The sequence below is a fragment of the Nannobrachium achirus genome (genome assembly GCF_963921795.1).
Source record: "Nannobrachium achirus genome assembly, chromosome: 8".
In the NCBI taxonomy this organism is placed as follows: domain Eukaryota; kingdom Metazoa; phylum Chordata; class Actinopteri; order Myctophiformes; family Myctophidae; genus Nannobrachium; species Nannobrachium achirus.
The window spans coordinates 55,544,325-55,564,497 of record NC_137817.1 but is presented as its reverse complement, the minus strand read 5'-3'; the positions used below and the strand labels follow the sequence as shown (position 1 = coordinate 55,564,497).

The 20,173-nt window shown below is 39.5% G+C and overlaps 1 protein-coding gene across 1 annotated transcript in view; it reads left to right on the top strand.

The window, feature by feature from the left end:
* Positions 1–20,173, top strand: part of LOC308290224 (scavenger receptor cysteine-rich domain-containing protein DMBT1-like) — a gene marked incomplete at both ends in the record, with an annotated part of 36,134 nt that overhangs the window by 5,277 nt on the left and 10,684 nt on the right. The window contains 9 exons of the mRNA XM_080731999.1: positions 2,344–2,439; positions 3,309–3,533; positions 9,456–9,776; positions 9,992–10,048; positions 11,300–11,527; positions 12,643–12,870; positions 14,116–14,436; positions 16,331–16,651; positions 19,039–19,359. Of these exons, the coding sequence (XP_080588125.1) occupies positions 2,344–2,439; positions 3,309–3,533; positions 9,456–9,776; positions 9,992–10,048; positions 11,300–11,527; positions 12,643–12,870; positions 14,116–14,436; positions 16,331–16,651; positions 19,039–19,359 (2,118 nt within the window). The remainder of the gene's footprint in view (positions 1–2,343; positions 2,440–3,308; positions 3,534–9,455; positions 9,777–9,991; positions 10,049–11,299; positions 11,528–12,642; positions 12,871–14,115; positions 14,437–16,330; positions 16,652–19,038; positions 19,360–20,173) is intronic.

Sequence of the window (20,173 nt, the reverse complement as noted above, 5' to 3'; positions counted from 1 at the left end):
AGAATAATTATTCACTATACTAAAATATAGAGGTTAGACATAAGCAACCATAATAACAATATGGCACCTAGGCTGGTAATCTGGCCTGACAGAGTCCTGATCCCGACGACCCGCTGCGTGTCGGGAGAGTGTTTTTTGCAGGTCTTTCAGTTCGGGAGTATAAAAAAAAGCACCTCGGGTTAAGGTGGAGACGACCTCCCGTTGGTCTGACCAGTTTAACATTCACCAGGTTAACATTCAACAGCGTCGGCAGGATAGCATTTCACCAGCATTTACCAGCGTTAGTTTTACTGAGGTTAGGGTTAGGTTTAGGTGTATCTCCGTCCCCCCGACTTTCGACACCTCCGCGCAGCCAATCACAAGCTTCCGCTGCCTTAACCCAGTTGCATTTTTGATACACTCGGACTGAAAGACCTGCAAAAAACACTCTCCCGCTGTGTGTCACCCCCCATCTCTCTCCCCATTTCATGTCAACCTACTGTATATCTATCAATAAAGGCAGAAAAGGCCCCCAAAATATCTTAAAAATAGAATAATAATAACAATATGGTTGCTTATATCTAGCCTTTATATTTTATCACTTATTGCAATTATATACACTAGACCTTACCCGTTGGAAGATATGTGCTGCAAAATTATGTGCAGAGTGTGGGTTATGGGGAAAGTAACTGTACTGGTGCGTGCGTGAGAATATGTGGGAGCATCATAATGTAAGGAGCAGCCCATGGAGGAGTGTATATTTATGATGGATACAAATAATTTAACAGCAAAATTAGGTGAATAGAAGTATGGGGATGTATGTGCTTGCTTAATTTTTCCATACCCGTTGGGGGGGGGGGGGGGGGGAGAGAGAGAGAGAGAGAGATAACATTCCTAACTGTGAGAGAGGTGTGTGTGGGCCCGGGGCTACAGATCCCATGGCCTGGAGGAACGGACCGTAACCCTGACAACAGGCTGTAGAGCTGTAGAGAGAAGAAACGCTAATAAATAGCTTGAATTCGGGAAAAATGAAATTCGGGGTCCGTCACCGTGTGTATTATACACACGGTGACGGATGGCCAATGCCATGTTAAATTTGAGATCAGTCGCTGAAGCGAGTGAATAGATAATGCATTGTGTGACTGACCTACTGACTGACCTCTCTCTCTAATTATAGTATGGATTATGATATTTTGTAGCTCGTAAGAACCTAGATGTCTCCACTATAGGCCTGATAGCTATTGTTTTGGTACAGCGCTATCTTGTTATGGTTCTGCTTGTCCTTGTAGCAGCTACAGTATAACTTTAGTTTGAGTCCTGTGCTCGTTGGCAGAACTATCATACCGCCGACCTGCTGTTACTGTATTCTACCTCTCCCCATGATATCTAGAATACTGTCTACACTCCTATTAACCGCTGCAAGGTAAGAGCTAGGCAAAAATGTGTATTTTGGCACTCAAATATTTCAGCATGATAACATATTTTATGTGGTCGCTATAGGTCAGTGGTTTTCAAATGGGGTTTACGCAGAGTTACTAGAGGGGTTACTTGAGAGAAAATGGAAACATTTATTTTACTGTTATGTTTAATGATAAAACATTGACACAATGTACGTGCTGCTCTGTAAGGTTTTTAAACCAAATTAAGTACACATTTTGGGATACTGGACTTTTGATGTCAGTATTTTCTGATCAAAATGTTGTTGTCGATCAAAGGGGGTACTTAGATTCAGCAATCAGGAAAAGGGGGTGCTGAAGCCCAAAAAGTTTGAGAAACAACACTGCTATAGGCACCCATACTATTGTTCTAAAGGTTTTCTGTAAACTTGTAGCCTGTTCCACCTAGAGTAAACCTGTGTTCACAACTTCAGGTCACTTAACTTTTCAACATTGAGTTCAATGGACAGATTTTTGTCATCTTTTCTGTAACCCCCAAAGTCCATTGAGTTCAATGGCCCTTTTCCTGTCCCTTTTCTGACTGGACAATATGAAGTCCAATCTGACAGCATTGGTCACGCTTCACGTGACAATAAAAATGTGTAATATAAAGGGTAAGGCGGAATTCATTTCCCAGTGGATTCCTTTTGACTCACGTTAGTGCAACCACACCTTCTAGTTTGTAAATACTCTAAATTTACATTCTATCTTTTTTTCTCGCTCTCTTCTCTCTGAGGCGTCAATTGGGAAGGGGGAGAAAAAAAATGACTTAAAATAAATTCATCATGCCTAGGTATGGCAACATGACTGGTGCGAGCGCGTGCAAGACACCAGTCATGTTGCCATACCTTGCTGAACTGACGCTACTGCTCTCTCTCTCTCTCTCTGTGTGCTACAGTCTGTCTAAACATGTTTTGTACCTTTCCAGCAGGAGTGTGTCAGACCTCCAGGATGTGGACTGTGGTGAGAATGTCAGCTGTTCTGTTGGTTCTGTTCACACAGAATGTTAGTGGAAACAGTCCAGGTGAGCTGACACTAATGTTCTCTCATCGGTATGCAGTAGATACGATGCTTGGCAAACACAACACAGTTGGTTGGTGAGGGATTGAGTCTGACCGCAGCAGAAAATAATGTTGAAAATGAATGAATGTTAAAATAGAACAACTCTTTTTGTACTTAACATATTATACTTGAGGTATACAAAAAAAAGTTATACTTGGCAAAAAACATTCATATATTGTAGATAGATTGCACATTCAGTGAATTATTCCAACCTTTTTTTTGTTAAGACTTATAACATACAGCTCATGAATATCAAAAGTCCATATTTCAAAATATTACAATATTACACGAGACCACTCAAAACAAGGATTTATAATAGAGAAATGTCAACCTTCATATGTTAACTGGGGACCCCCCAGTCTGACGAGCAGTAAGAGTTGAGGCAAGAAATGTATTTTACAGATATTGTATATTAGTACTATAGTAGTATAGTATTCTCTGTAATATAGCATTTATTTAAATTGCCATTACACTATAAATCGCTATTACACTATAACATGATGACATGATAGAGCACAACAATACTATTTAAATATACTTAGTCTACTTTATCAAAATTACATACAAAATTTTGTTCTTGGCATTTGAACATATTGTGTTTAAGTATACTATTTATTTACCATTGTCAAAACACAACTTAAGTACATTTTGTTTTAACTCAGTGTGCACAGAAGTAGTTCATTTAAAAGGATTTCATTCTAATGTAAATGATAGGCCTATGTAGAGAGTTTTCAATGTGTTAATATTAATGTTTATCTCACAAAACTGACCATAAATGGTGTACATAGCAGTGCAAGTGTCATCTCTGTATCATTTATTATAACTTCGCAGATGATGGGGACATTCGACTGGTAGATGGAACGAGCAACTGTGCCGGCAGAGTGGAGATCTTCTCCAGTGGACGGTGGGGGACAGTGTGTGACGATGACTGGGACATGGATAATGCCCAGGTGGTGTGTAGACAGTTAGGGTGTGGCAGGGCACAGTCGGCACCACAGAGCGCACATTTTGGAGGAGGCAATGGTCCCATCTTGTTGGATAATGTCCAATGCACAGGCAATGAATCAGCGCTCAGACTGTGCCCACATAGAGGTTTGGGAACCCAAGACTGTAGTCACAAAGAAGATGCTGGTGTCGTCTGTGATGAAGGTAAACGTGAATACATGCTGAAAATGGCACAGGCCTATTGGCTATTTTCGCTATACATTATGTATAGGGTTTAAGTGTTTTTTTTTGTTTTTTTTTTATCTAAACAAAACATACAACCAATATTTTATATAATAAACATATAATCTACAATTTCAGACAATTCAGCTAATTGTTTTAGGCACATTCTATTTGTGTGTTTCACTCAGGCCTGGAATTTCATCATTTTAGGGGCAAAGCCACTTGGCCTTGGGCTTGTCCATTTCTGAGGGCACAAAGGCCAAATGCCAGGGCAGGAAGGCTATAAAATAAAACAAGATTTTTGTATTTTTTTAAGGGGCACAATGCCAAACTGAGGGGCAACGATGGCCATGGCCCCTTCATGGCCTCCCTGAAATTCCTGCCCTGGTTTCACTGATCAAAACACTGTAAATGTAGATTTTTAAATAAGCATTTTGGTGGCATTAATGACATAATGCCCTTCTTTCTTTCATATTTTGTATTTCAAATCATACTGTAATCATACATTCTAGTGTATTTCTTTGGGTAGCACTGAAGGCCTGACTGTTGCTTTCCACTTTAAAGTAGTGACCAGTAATACAACTTCATGGCCTGTTACAATGACTACACTTTATGAAAGTAATCAAATACATATGTATACTGTAAACCACTGTGTTCCTATTTCCTAGTGATTTTGTTATTGTATTAAAGGGATATTATTATGCATTTTGCATCATATGATGCAATATCATGCTACAAAGCATCATATGATGCTTTGTGACGGGCCATTTCACATTAATTCTTGCATGAGGCTGCCCTCTACTGCTAGTATGACCAAAGTGCACTATGTAATGAGGGAAAAAACCAAAAAAAACAAACAAAAAAACGAATAGATCTTTGTCTATAACCTCGCAAAGGTAAGCTGCTTTTGCTGGCACAAGACCCAATAAATAAATAATAACATCTGGCAGTAAAACTGTTAACTATGTTGTAAATATAGCTTACTTTGACCTCACATTTAAATTAATTATTACCACTTTAAGTAAGTTTTAAGTACAACACATTTCATAGGATTTCATTAATAATGTAAATACAAATATGTACATAGTTTTCATTTTGTTAATATTATATCTCACATACAATCACAAAGCTGACCATAATTGTGCACATGGCAGTGCAAGTGTCATCTCAGTATCGTTTATTATACCTTCACAGATCATGAAGGGGCCATTCGACTGGTAGATGGAGCGAGCAACTGTTCTGGCAGAGTGGAGATCTTCTCCAGTGAACGGTGGGGGACAGTGTGTGACGATGACTGGGACATGGATAATGCCCAGGTGGTGTGTAGACAGTTAGGGTGTGGCAGGGCACAGTCGGCACCACAGAGCGCACATTTTGGAGGAGGCAACGATCCCATCTGGTTGGATAATGTCAAATGCAAGGGAAATGAATCAGCGCTCAGACTGTGCCCACATAGAGGTTTGGGAACCCAAGACTGTAGTCACAAAGAAGATGCTGGTGTCGTCTGTGATGAAGGTAAACGTGAATACATGCTGTAATGCATTTTGATCTGTTGTGTTCCTATGACCTAGTGGGCAAAAAAAAAAAGAAAAAAAAAAATAACAAAAACGTTAAAAAAAACATTTGATTGCATTTATCATATTTAAATCATGTTGTAAATGTTTAGAAATGTAGGCCTATACTATTAGTTTAACTTAACCACATGAACCATAGTGTCCCATTCGGGACCTATTAGGCCAACATTCTGTGAAAATAGCATAGGCCTATTGGCTATTTGTGCTATTCATGATGTATAGTGTTAGTGTGAACTAAATAAATGGGTCTTTACAATCTGATGCTCAGCCCTGCACAAATCAAAGATACTGGATTGGTTTAAAAATGGGGATTCAACAAGACACTGGTGTCTACATGACAAGAAAGACACTGGTGTCTACATATTGACAAGACAGAGACAGAGGAGAACGTACGGTCAGCTGGGGCATTAAGGCCACTGTGACCTCAAGGCATGCCATTTTTTGAAGGGGCACAATGCCAAACTGAGGGGATGGCCATGCATGGCCTTCATGGCCTCCCTGAAATTCCTGCCCTGGTTTCACTGATCAAAACACTCTAAATGTAGATTTTCTTTGTGTGGATATTTTTAAATACCGTAAGCATTTTGGTGGCATTGGTGACATAATGCCCTTCTTTCTTTCATATTTAGTATTTAAAATCATACTGTAACTAGAAGCAGTGCTCTTCCGAGCACAGGTCTCCACCAGGCCGTGCGTCCTGGTGGTGCTACTGTATAATAGGCCAATGTAAAAAGGGTGGCATATGTTCTTCACCTTAGATCTTTCATGGCAATCTGATGCTGCATGCATGATTTGAAGCATTGTGTTCCAAAAATGAGTTTTGCTAAAGTCTACCTGCTGGTGGCGCTATAACAGGCCAATGTGAAAAAGGTAGCATTTGTTCCTTGACCTAGTGGGAATATGTGTGGCAAATTTCACGGTAATCGCAAGCTGCGTTGATGATTTGAGGCATTTTGTTCAAAAACGGAGCAATCCTGCAAGCTTTGGAAGCCAATATTAGCCAATCAGGATGGAATATGAAATACAGACGGATCGGACTTGATCACATGACTATAGAGATACTGTTTACCGATTTGCGTGATTTTTGGATAAAATCTCAAGGAGTAATATCCAAAAATGTGTTTTACATAAGTCGGCCCAAAGGTGGCGCTATAAGAGGCTGATGTGAAAAATGCAGGGTAAAGGTTTATCCTTAGCCTCTAGGGAGTGCGCTTACAAAGTTTGAAACGGATCGGTGGAGTTATAGGTAAAACCACAAATCGGCCTGTTATAGCGCCACCATGAGGCTGATTAAAAAAGATTTAAGTGGTATTTCTTCCTCGGCCTAGTGGGAACGTGTGTGCGCGATTTCATGATAATTGCACTTTGCGTTTGTGATTTGAGGCATTTTGTCCAAAACGGCTCAATCCTACAAACTTTGGAAGCCAATCTTAGCCAATCAGGATGGAATATGCAAAATCGGACAGATCCGTGTCGATCACATGACTGTTGAGATACTGCCTACCGATTTGTAGGATTTTTGGACAAAATCTGTAAGAGTAGTGCACAGAAATGTGTTTTGCGAACATCGGCCACTAGGTGGCGCTAGAAAAGGCCCATTTGAAAATTTTAGGGCAGAGGTTCTAGATTGGCATCCAGGGAATGTGTGTGCTCACTTTGGCAGCGACCGGGCCAACGGCGACTGAAATTAGCTGCACACAAACTGCGAGGACGCACGCACGGACACACGGACGGACGGACGGACACACGGACGGACGGAGGGGAAAACATACTCTCCCCCATGCCTTCGGCTGGTGGAGACAATCATACATTGTAATGTATTTCTTTGGGTATGCAGAGCTTAAGACCTGACTGTTGTTTTCCACTTTACAGTAGAGGCCGTTAATACAACTTCATGGCCTGTTACAATGACTACACTTTATGAAGGTAATCAAATACATATACTGTAAACCACTGTGTTCCTATTTCCTAGTGATTTTGTTATTGTATTAAAGGGATATTTCACTTTCAAAAAAACTATTTGGGTTATTTTATCATCTACTCAGGATTTTTTTAAGCACCCCAGACATTTTTAAGTTGCTCGATTCAGTATTTAGATATTTGATATTCATTTTTATCAGATCCACGCCCCCTTGCTACAAAAACCCTGTATGTGTCACCAGAACTGAGGAATGGTGTTTTCAATTAATCTATCATAGTTAAAATGGAGTTTGAAGTTAACATGACTTTGTATAGGGAGGGGGCGTGTCTGATAACGTTAATATCAAATATCCAAATACTGAATCAAGTAACTTAAAAAAAAGTGTCTGGGGTGTTCCCAAAAGCATGAGTAGAGGATAAAATTACGCAAACATTTTTTAAAATTGAATATCCCTTTAACTATGTTATAAATATAGCCTACTTTGACCTCACATTTAAATAAGTATTTACCACTTTAAGTAAGTTTTAAGTACAACTCATTTCAGAGTATTTCATTAATGTAAATGCAAATATGTAAATAGTTTTCATTTTGTTCATATTATATCTCACATACAATCACAAAGCTGACCATATATGGTGCACATAGCAGTGCAAGTGTCATCTCAGTATCGTTTATTATACCTTCACAGATCATGAAGGGGCCATTCGACTGGTAGATGGAGCGAGCAACTGTTCTGGCAGAGTGGAGATCTTCTCCAGTGAACGGTGGGGGACAGTGTGTGATGATGACTGGGACATGGATAATGCCCAGGTGGTGTGTAGACAGTTAGGGTGTGGCAGGGCACAGTCGGCACCACAGAGCGCACATTTTGGAGGAGGCAACGATCCCATCTGGTTGGATAATGTCCAATGCACAGGCAATGAATCAGCGCTCAGACTGTGCCCACATAGAGGTTTGGGAACCCAAGACTGTAGTCACAAAGAAGATGCTGGTGTCGTCTGTGATGAAGGTAAAGTGAATACATGCTGTAAATGCATTTTGAGCTGTTGTGTTCGAAAAGCAAACAAACCAACCGAACCAAAAATATTTAAGTGCATTTACAATATTGCTATCATTTGAAATATGTTGTAAATGATTAGACATGTATACTATTAGTTTTACTTATGAACCCTAGCGTCACATTCGGAAACAATTAGGCCAACATTCTGTGAAAATAGCTTTAGGTCTATTGGCTATTTTCACTACATGATGCAGCATATAGGGTTTAAGTGTTTTATTTTTATCTGAATAGAACATCCAACCACTATTTTGTGATACAATTAACATGTCATCTACAATATCAATCATTTCAACTAGTTGTTATAGGTACATTTTATTTGAGTGTTTCACTGATCAAAACACTGTAAATTTATATATATATTTTTTTGTGGATAGCATTTTGGTGGCATTGGTGGCATAATGCCCCTGTTTCTTTCATATTTAGCATTTCAAATCATACTGTAATCACACATTGTAGTGTATTTCTTTAGGTATGCAGCGCTTACGACCTGACTGTTGTTTTCCACTTTACAGTAGAGGCCGTTAATACAACTTCATGGCCTGTTACAATGACTACACTTTATGAAGGTAATCAAATACGTATACTGTAAACCACTGTGTTCCTATGTCCTAGTGATTTTGTTATTGTATTAAAGGGATATTTCATTTAAAAAAAACAAAAAAAACAACAATTTGGGTTATTGTATCGTCTACTCTGACTTTTTTAAGCACCCCAGACATTTTTAAGTTGCTCGTTTGTATATTTAGATATTTGATATTGTTTTTTATCAGATCCACGCCCCCTTGCTATACAAACCCAGTATGTGTCACCAGAACCAAGGAATGGTGATTTCAATGAATCTCTCATAGTTAAAATGGAGTTTGAAGTTACAATGACTTTGTATAGGGAGGGGGCGTGTCTGATAACGTTAATATCACATAATCTAAATACTGAATCAAGTAACTTAAAATGTGTCTGGTGTTTTCCCAAAAGAATGACAATAAAATGACCCAAACATTTTTTGAAAGTGAAATATCCCTATTTATATGTTGTAAATATAGCCTACTTTGAATTAACATTTAAATTAAATATTTACCACATTAAGTAAGTTTTAAGTACAACACATTTCAGAGTATTTCATTAATAATGTAAATACAAATATGTAAATAGTTTTCATTTTGTTAGTATTAATATTCATCTCACAATCACAAAGCTGACCATATATTGTGCAAATAGCAGTGCAAGTGACGTCTCAGTGTCGATTATTAACTTCACAGATCATGATGGGGCCATTCGACTGGTAGATGGATCGAGCAACTGTTCCGGCAGAGTGGAGATCTTCTCCAGTGGACGGTGGGGGACAGTGTGTGATGATGACTGGGACATGGATAATGCCCAGGTGGTGTGTAGACAGTTAGGATGTGGCAGGGCACAGTCGGCACCACAGAGCGCACATTTTGGATCAGGCAGTGATCCCATCTGGTTGGATAATGTCCAATGCGCAGGCAATGAATCAGCGCTTAGACTGTGCCCACATAGAGGTTTGGGAACACAAGACTGTAGTCACAAAGAAGATGCTGGTGTCGTCTGTGAAGGAGGTAAACGTGAATACATGCTGTAATGCATTTTGAGCTGTTGTTGTGTTCCTACAAATCCAGACATTTCAACTAGTTGTTATACACACATTTTTTTTGTTGATATAAATACGCATTTTGGTGGAATAATGCCCCTCTTTCTTTAATATTTAGTATTTCAAATCTGTGATCATACATTCTAGTGTATTTCTGTCTGACTGTTGTTTTCCACTTTACAGTAGAGACCAGTAATAAAACTTCATGGCCTGTTACAATGACTACAACTCCTGATGAAGGTAAACAAATACTGTACATACAGTATACTGTAAACCACTTCTTAATGATTTTCTATTGTATTTGTGTTATTTTATCGTCTCCTTTTTTGAGCACCCCAGACATTTTTAAGTCACTCAATTCAGTATTTAGATATCTGATATTCATTTCATCAGACCCACACCCCCTTGCTATTCAACCCCATTGTAACATCAAACAAACATCCATTTTAACCATGATAGATTCATCAAAAACAGCCTTCCTTGGTTCTAGTGGCTCATACTGTCCTCCTAATGTGTGAAGAGGCCATGTTTTTTTTTTTTTTTTCGTTTAATCTTTTAAATTTGTTTAATTATTATCTTTTAATATAGCCTTTTTTAAGAAAAGACATTTTAAAACAGTAAGTGAAAAACCACGTGCCCCTCACGTATTAGGAGGACAGTACGTGTAACCAGAATCATGGAAGGGTGTTTTTGGTGAATCTGTCTTGGTTAAAATGTTACAATGGGTTTGTGTAAGAAGGGTGCATGTCTAGTTAATATCAAATATCTAAATACAGAATCAAGTAACTTAAAAACGGTCCAGGGTGTTACCAAAAGCATGAGTGGACGATACTGGGACCCAGGGCAGGAATTTCATGGAGGCCATGAAGGCCATGGCCGTCGTTGCCCCTCAGTTTGGCCTTGTGCCCCTCAAACCAATGGCATGACCTACCACTTTCTCCTCTGTCTCTTTCTTATCATGTAGACACCAGTTTCTTTTGTTGAGATTCTGAAATCTTAACTCCCCCGAGTCCCCATCTTTAAACCAATCCAGTGACTTTGATTGGTGCAGGGCTGAGCATGGATCAGATTGTAAATACCATCATTTATCGATTAGGTTATCATCCCTAACCCTTAAATTAAACAAATTCTTTCAATGGACTAAAATCTTGTTTTATTTGATGGCCTTCCTGCCCTGGCATTTGGTCTTTGTGCCCTCACACAATGGACAACACCAAAGGCCAAGTGGCCTTGCCCCTAAAATGATGAAATTCCAGGCCTGCTGGGACCCAAATATCTTTTTTTAAATTGAAATATGCCTTTAAGTTTGTTGTAAACATAGCCTACTTTAGACATAGCTAAACATAGCCTCTCACATTTAAATTGGGTATTTACCACTTAAGTTAGTATTAATATTCATTTCACAATTACAAAGCTGACAATTACAAAGCGGATATGGTATGATGTACATACGTGCAAGTGTTTTCTCAGCATCGATTATTAACTTCACAGATCATGAAGGGGCCATTCGACTGGTAGATGGATTGAGCAACTGTTCCGGCAGAGTGGAGATCTTCTCCAGTGGACGGTGGGGGACAGTGTGTGATGATGACTGGGACATGGATAATGCCCAGGTGGTGTGTAGACAGTTAGGGTGTGGCAGGGCACAGTCGGCACCACAGAGCGCACATTTTGGATCAGGCAGTGATCCCATCTGGTTGGATAATGTCCAATGCGCAGGCAATGAATCAGCGCTCAGACTGTGCCCACATAGAGGTTTGGGAACGCAAGACTGTAGTCACAAAGAAGATGCTGGTGTCGTCTGTGAAGGAGGTATTTTGGTGGCATAATGCCCCTCTTTCTTTCATGTTTAGAATGTCAAATCTGTGATCATACATTCTAGTGTATTTCTGTCTGACTGTTGTTTTCTTCTTTACAGTAGAGACCAGTAATACAACTTCATGGCCTATTACAATGACTACAACTCCTGATGAAGGTAAACAAATACATTCAGTATACTGTAAACCACTGTGTGCCCCTTCTTAGAGATTTCTATTGTATTAAAGGGATATTTCACAAAAAAAAACAAAAAAAAAACAACAACATTTGTGTTATTTTATTGTCTCCTTTTTTGAGCACCCCAGACATTTTTAAGTTGCTCAATTCAGTATTTAGATATCTGATATTCATTTCATCAGACCCACACCCCCTTGCTATTCAACCCCTTTGTAACATCAAACAAACATCCATTTTAACCATGATAGATTCATCAAAAACAGCCTTCCTTGGTTCTAGTGGCTCATACTGTCCTCCTAATGTGTGAAGAGGCCATGTTTTTTTTTTCGTTTAATCTTTTAAATTTGTTTAATTATTATCTTTTAATGTAGTCTTTTTTAAGAAAAGAAAAATGAAAACAGTAAGTGAAAAACCACGTCCCCCTCACGTATTAGGAGGACAGTACGTGTAACCAGAATCAAGAAAGGGTGTTTTTGGTGAATCTGTCATGGTTAAAATGTTACAATGGGTTTGTGTAGGAAGGGTGCATGTCTAGTTAATATTACATATCTAAATACAGAATCAAGTAACTTAAAAACGGCCCAGGGTGTTACCAAAAGCACGAGTGGACGATACAATGACCCAAATCATTTTTTTAAAAGTGAAATATCCCTTTAAGTATGTTGTAAACATAGCCTACTTTAGACATAGCTAAACATAGCCTCTCACGTTTAAATTAGGTATTTACCACTTAAGTTAGTATTAATATTCATTTCACAATTACAAAGCTGACAATTACAAAGCAGTTATGGTGTACATACGTGCAAGTGTCTTCTCAGTATCGATTATTAACTTTACAGATCATGAAGGGGCCATTCGACTGGTAAATGGATCGAGCAACTGTTCCGGCAGAGTGGAAATGTTCTCCAGTGGACAGTGGGGGACAGTGTGTGACGATGACTGGGACATGGATAATGCCCAGGTGGTGTGTAGACAGTTAGGGTGTGGCAGGGCACAGTTGGCACCAAAGAGAGCACGTTTTGGAGCAGGCAGTGATCCCATCTTGCTGGATAATGTCCAATGCACAGGCAATGAATCAGCGCTTAGACTGTGCCAACATAGAGGTTTGGGAATCCACAACTGTGGTCACAATGAAGATGCTGGTGTCGTCTGTGATGAAGGTAAACGTGAATACATGCTGTACTGCAGAATGTCCGTTTAATTACCATATATGGTGATCTCAGTCCAGAATGAACAGGGTTTTTCAAAAACACAATGTATGTCACCTCATGTCCATATATGGTCACTCCAGGCCAGAATGAACAGGTTTTTCCTGTCCCGTACGTGCAAAATATCAGTCCAGAATGAATAGGCTTTTTCAAAAAGTAAAATGTGTGTCCCATGTCCATATATGGTCATTTCAGTTCAGAGTTAATAGGCTTTATCTGTCCTGTACGTCCAGAATATGTGAGCGGTGTCCCTCCCGGTCAGATGAATGGATACTTTGAGGATTGGTTAAGCTTCACATGATAATTTGGCCTTCAGGTTTTATCTGTCTTGTACATGCAATAGGTCTCACCTATTGCAGCAATGACAAATAGCCGCATAAGAGCAAAAGCAAAGGCACAATAAGAATATACAGATTCTAACAGAATGGTAAAAAGGAGCATTAAGGCAGACAAGTTGAAAGATTTAGTAGGCCACAAAGATAACAGAAACTGAAATAATTATAGAGGGATGCAGTTGACAAACAACTAAGAGAGCAGCAAGCAGGACTTTTTATATATATTTTTAAAACCTATTATACCGGCTGTCATGCCGGCTCTCCAGACAATTCTATACTAAGATTCACCGCTTCACTTCGAACCGAGGTTTGATTTTTTGATTACCAGATGAGTCACCAGACTCAAGGAAGGGTGTTTTCGTTTTCGATTAATCTATCATGGTTCAAATGGAGTTTGAAGTTACAATGGCTTTGTATAGGAAAGGGGGTTCTGAATTTTTTTTATATCACATAATGTAAATACTGAATCAAGTAACTTAAAAACTGTCCAGGACTTTCCCAAAAGCATGGGTAGACGATAAAATGACCAAACGGTTTTTGAAAGTGAAATATCCCATTAAGTATATTGTAACATAGCCTAGTTTGACCTCACATTTAAATGAATTATTTACCACTTTAAGTGAGTGTTAAGTACAACATATATACAGTAAATACAAATGTAAATTGTTTTCAATGAGGTATTATAAATGTTAATCTCACAAAAATAACCATACATTTTTTACATAGCAGTGCAAGTGTCATCTCAGTGTCGTTTATTATATCTTCACAGCAAATGAGGGGGCCATTCGACTGGTAGATGGAACGGGCAACTGTTCCGGCAGAGTGGAGATCTTCTCCAGTGGACGGTGGGGGACAGTGTGTGACGATGACTGGGACATGGATGATGCCCAGGTGGTGTGTAGACAGTTAGGATGTGGCAGGGCACAGTTGGCATCGCAGAGCGCACATTTTGGAGAAGGCATCGATCCCATCTTGTTTGATAATGTCCAATGCACAGGCAATGAATCAGCGCTTAGACTGTGCCCACATAGAGGTCTGGGAACCCACAACTGTGGTCACAGTGAAGATGCTGGTGTCGTCTGTGATGAAGGTAAACGTGAATACATGCTGCACTGCATTTTGAGTGTGGAGAACAATAATAAAAAAAAAAAGTAGAAATCATTTGAAGTACATTGTAAAAGTTTAGAAACTATTAGTTAGTATTAGTTTTACTCGACCATATGAACCCTAGAGTTCCGTTTGACAATAATTCTTTGATAATAGCATAAGCCAATTGGTTCTTTTTTCTACTTGATGTTGTATACTGTATAGGGGATTAAGTGTTGTTATCTTTATTTATAACCTCAATATAACATCTAAACACTATTTTATGATATAGTAAACATGTACTCTGAAATTGCAGACAATTCAACTCATTGTTATAGGCACACTTTATTTGAGTGTTTCACTGATCAAAACACTGTAACCATAGATTTTGTTTGTGGATATTTTTAAATAAGCATTTTGGTGGCATTGGTGGCATAATGCCCCTCTTTCGTCCATATTTAGTATTTCAAATCATACTGTAATAATCATACATTGTAATGTATTTCTTTGGGTAGCGCTGAAGGCCTGACTGTTGTTTTCCACTTTACAGTAGAGACCAGCAATACAACTTCTTGGCCTGTTACAATGACTACACTTTATGAAGGTAATCAAATACATATACTGTAAACCACTGTTCCTATGGCCTAGTGATTTTTTATTATTTTTTTTATTTAAAGGGATATTTCACTTTCCAAGCTATTTGGCTTATTGTATTGTCTACTACGGCTTTTTTCAGCACCCCAGACATTTTTAAGTTACTCGATTCAGTATTTAGATATTTGATATTCATTTTATCAGACAAACCCATTATAACATCAAACATCCATTTTAACCATGAGAGATTCAAGCGGGCACGGTGGTGCAGTCCGTAGTGCTGTCACCTCACAGTTAGAAGGTCCTGGGTTCGATACCCACCGGGGGACGCTGCTCCACGTCATTAGCGGTCACACTCGAGGTGGGGTTGTCGAATATAAAGGTGATATACCATGCATTTGAAAAGTATTTATGTCATATTGTTTATGTCCCAAAAACGTTTTTCAAAAGGTTTGAGGCTAAATTACCACTCCTGAATAGAGAGCCTCTCATTTTTGAATGGCTCTCAGAGCATTTTCAGCTGCAGTACCACCATTGGCCTGAACTGCGCCACCCCCCCCCCAAGATGTTTTTGAAAAAAAAAAGAAGAAAAAAAAAATCTTTTGAAAAAAAATGTTTTTTTGAAAGATTTTTTTCCCTTTCAAAAACGGCCGTCTCTGGACAGCCTGTTTTGAGAACCTGTGGGATGCTTTTAACCTCCGCCTTCCAAAAACCAGAGAAAGACACAATGGTCAGAAATTGGACTTTGTGAGGATAGAAGGCGCTAGTGGGACCCCAAAAAAAGGTTTTAAAATAGGAAAAGTGAAATTTCATGGTGTATCACCTTTAAGGGCCTTTCTGTGAGGAGTTTGCATGTTCTCCCCATGCCCCTCGCGTAATATGGGGACAGTATGAGTTACGAGAATCAAGGAAGGGTGTTTTCGACAAATCTATCATGGTTAAAATGGAGTTTGAAGTTACAATGGCTTTGTATAGGAAAGGGGGGTCTGAAAAAAGTTAATATGACATTTTTAAATACCGAATCAAGTAACTTAAAAACTGTCCCGGGTTTTCCCAAAAGCATGAGTGTACGATAAAATGACCCAAACATTTTTTGAAAGTGAAATATCCCATTAAGTATATTGTAAACATAGTCTACTTTGACCTCACATTTAAATTAATTATTTACCACTTTAAGTAAGTTTTAAATACAACAAATGTAAATAGAAATGTAAATTCTTTTCACCAGGGTATTATGAATATTTATCTCACAAAAATATAGCAGTGCAAGTGTCATCTCAGTGTCGTTTATTATACCTTCACAGATCATGAAGGGGACATTCGACTGGTAGATGGAGCGAGCAACTGTTCTGGCAGAGTGGAGATCTTCTCCAGTGAACGGTGGGGGACAGTGTGTGACGATGACTGGGACATGGATAATGCCCAGGTGGTGTGTAGAGAGTTAGGGTGTGGCAGGGCACAGTTGGCATCGCAGAGCGCACATTTTGGAGGAGGCATTGATCCCATCTTGTTGGATAATGTCCAATGCACAGGCAATGAATCAGCCCTCAGACTGTGCCCACATAGAGGTTTGGGAACCCACAACTGTGGTCACAATGAAGATGCTGGTGTCGTCTGTGATGAAGGTAAACGTGAATACATGCTGTACTGCATTTCCATCTGTTGTGTTCCTATGGCCTAGTGGGCGAAAAGCAATAAATAAATACATACATAAACTTTAAATTGCATTTACAATATTGAAATCATTTGAAGCATATTGTAAAAGTTTAGAAATGTAGGTCTGGGGTGCCCGCTGGCCTGGTGGTCAGGGCGCATACCACATTCTAGGCTATGATGCCTGCTGGCGTCGCCGGTTCGATTCCCGATCCGGACGACCTTTGCCGCATGTCATTCCCCGTCTCTCTCCCCATTTCCTGTCAGTCTACTATCCTATCCAAATAAAGGCAGAAAAAGCCCAAAAACAAATCTTAAAAAGAAATGTAGGTCTATACTATTAATTTTACTTAACCACATAAACCCTAGAGTTCCATTTGACAATAATTAGGCCAACATTCTTAATTGATAGCATAGGCCAATTGGCTATTTTTTCTACTTGATCTATAGGGTTTTAAAGGACAACTTCTATTGTTTTAGTGATTTTAGTATTTTGATTTCAGTGGGTGGGGGCATGCGTATAAGTGGCTAAATACTGGTATGTCTTTTTAAAATATGCCGGCAATTTCTTTGTTACTATTTACACCAGCCCCCATAAGTCACATCTGCCCATGAAAGATTGCAGTGCATCTTGGGAATGGGCTTATTGTGTATAAAAAATATATATTTAGACACTTGTATGCCCCCAACCTGGGGGCATGCATGCAAATCAAAATCACTAAAATGATAGAAAGAATAAATGAAAACATTTTAACACTCATCTTTTCTTTTCTCTAATTACAATCTAAAATATGACCCCTTAAATGTTTTTGTTATTTTCAACCTCAATATAACATCTAAACACTATTTTATGATATAGGCACATTTTAACCCGCTAACCCTAACCCCTTTTTTGTGGATATTTATAAATAAGCATTTTGGTGGCCCATCTTTCTTTCATGTTTAATATTTCAAATCATACTGTAATAATACATGCATTCTAATGCATTTCTTTGTGTAGCACTGAAGGCTTGACTGTTGTTTTCCATTTTACAGTAGAGACCAGTAATACAACTTCATGGCCTGTTACAATGACTACACTTTATGGAGGTAATCAAATACATACGCATACTGTAAACCACTGTGTTCCCATGGCCTAGTGATTTATTTTATTTTGTTATTATTCTTTTTTTATTAAAGGGATACTTCAATTTCAAAAAGATATTTGGCTTATTTTATCATCTACTCAGGTTTTTTTTAGCACTCCAGACATTTTTAAGTTGCTCGATTCGGTATTTAGATATTTGATATTCATTTTATCAGACCCACGCCCCCTTGCTATACAAGCCCACATTGTAACAACAAACTCCTTTACCAGTTCTTTTCCCCTCCATCAGGCGCCCCGGCTGGCCAGCAGTAGACCAGGATTACTGCATGTTTTTGTGAGGGTACCTACTGTACCCTAGGAGACATGGGGTGAAAATGCAAACTCCACTCAGAAAGGCCCTTTTGCCAACCCCACATAGGGAATGGGCACTGATGACTCGGAGGAGAGAACACGCCGCCAGCGCCCACAACATCCACGGTGGGAATCGAACCCAGGGACCTTCTAGCTATGCTGCGACAGCACTACCGACTGCGTTATCGTGCCCCCGAAACGCCATTTTAAGATTCAGGAGGGCACTGTCGCCTCACAGCTAGAAGGTCCTGGTTTCGATTCCGGCCTGGGGGACGCTGTGGGCGTGTTCTCTCTTCCACTTCATCAGCACCCATACCCTTGGTGGGGTGGTTGAAAGGGCCTTCCGTGTGGAGTGTACATGTTCTTCCCGTGTCCCCTTGGGCAGATACCCTCACAAAAATTCATATAATGCCTCCCCTTGCCTGCCGAGGGGGCCTGATGGAGGGGAAAGGAACTGGTTGGAATGACGTGTTCCTTCTAAGTGCTACGTCCAACCGGGGAAGCTCCCCCTGTCAGGTGATAAGAAGGGGCGTGCTGTGCTCACTCCTTATACACTGAAGGAAGCATGAGCTCAGTTCGGGGCTCTCCTCAGGTTGGCAGAGGGTTGAGGGATAGTGGGTTACAAATTCGTGGGATAAAAAATTAAGAAAAAACAACAACATGAGAGATTCAATGATAGGTCTGAAATTAATTCTAAATACTGAATTAAGTACCTCACATTTAAATGAATTCTTTACCACTTTAAGTAAGTTGTAAGTACAGTACAACACATTTAAGAGGATTTCATTAATAATGTAAATACAAATATGTAAATAGTTCTCATTGTGAGATAATATTTATCTCACAATCACAAAGCTGAACATATATGGTGCAAATAGCAGTGCAAGTGTCATCTCAGTATCGTTTATTATAAATTCACAGAACATGAAAGGGCCATTCGACTGGTAGATGGAACGGGCAACTGTTCCGGCAGAGTGGAGATCTTCTCCAGTGGACGGTGGGGGACAGTGTGTGATGATGACTGGGACTTGGATAATGCCCAGGTGGTGTGTAGACAGTTAGGATGTGGCGAGGCACTGTCGGCACCACAGAGCGCACGTTTTGGAGCAGGCCTTGATCCCATCTGGCTGGATAATGTCCAATGCACAGGCAATGAATCAGCGCTTAGACTGTGCCCACATAGAGGTCTGGGAACTCACAACTGTGGTCACAATGAAGATGCTGGTGTCGTCTGTGCTAAAGGTAAACGTGAATACATGCTTTACTGCATTTTGAGCTGTTGTGTTCCTATGGGGCTGTTAAGTCTGACATCATTTTGTAGGCAGAGGAGAACTTTTGCCCCCCAAAAAAGCGAATCTTTTTACTATTTTCTAATTTTTATTCTCGTTGTTGTTGAAAGGAAAGTGGTAGAATTATACTTTTATTTTTGTCTCGGACCTGTTGAAATAGCGAGGGACAGATATTGACAATAAATCTGCTTGGAGGTCTGACTACAAAATGATGTCGTGGCTTAAAAGCCCCATGGCCTAGTGGGCGAAAAACAAACACACAAACAAGACAAAAAACAAATTTGCATTTAATGATAATAATGAATACCTATACTATCCCGCGGGGGAAATTCAGATATCGCAGCCCAACCCAGCTGCTTTTTTTATCAGCTTTGACCCAGCTGAACTCGACCAAGTGATGCCCACAAGGAGCGCAAGGGGGAAGGGGAGCAGTGGTAGCTGGAGTGGGGAATCGTACCTGTGACCTCTGGGGCCTCCGGAGTCCTAGGTGTGGACACTAACCACTCAGCCACCACTGCTCTAACTGCTGCTCTTACTGCTCTTATTTACAATAATGAAATCATTTGAAGTACATATAGTACATCTAAACAATATTTTATGATATTGTAAACGTGTACTCTAAATTCACAGACATTTCAACTTGACATTGGCACATTTTATTTGAGTGTGTCACTGATAAAAAACACAGCTGTAAAGGTAACTTTTTTATGGCTATCTTTAAATATGCATTTTTGGCATTGGTGCATGGCATAATGCCCTATTTTCTT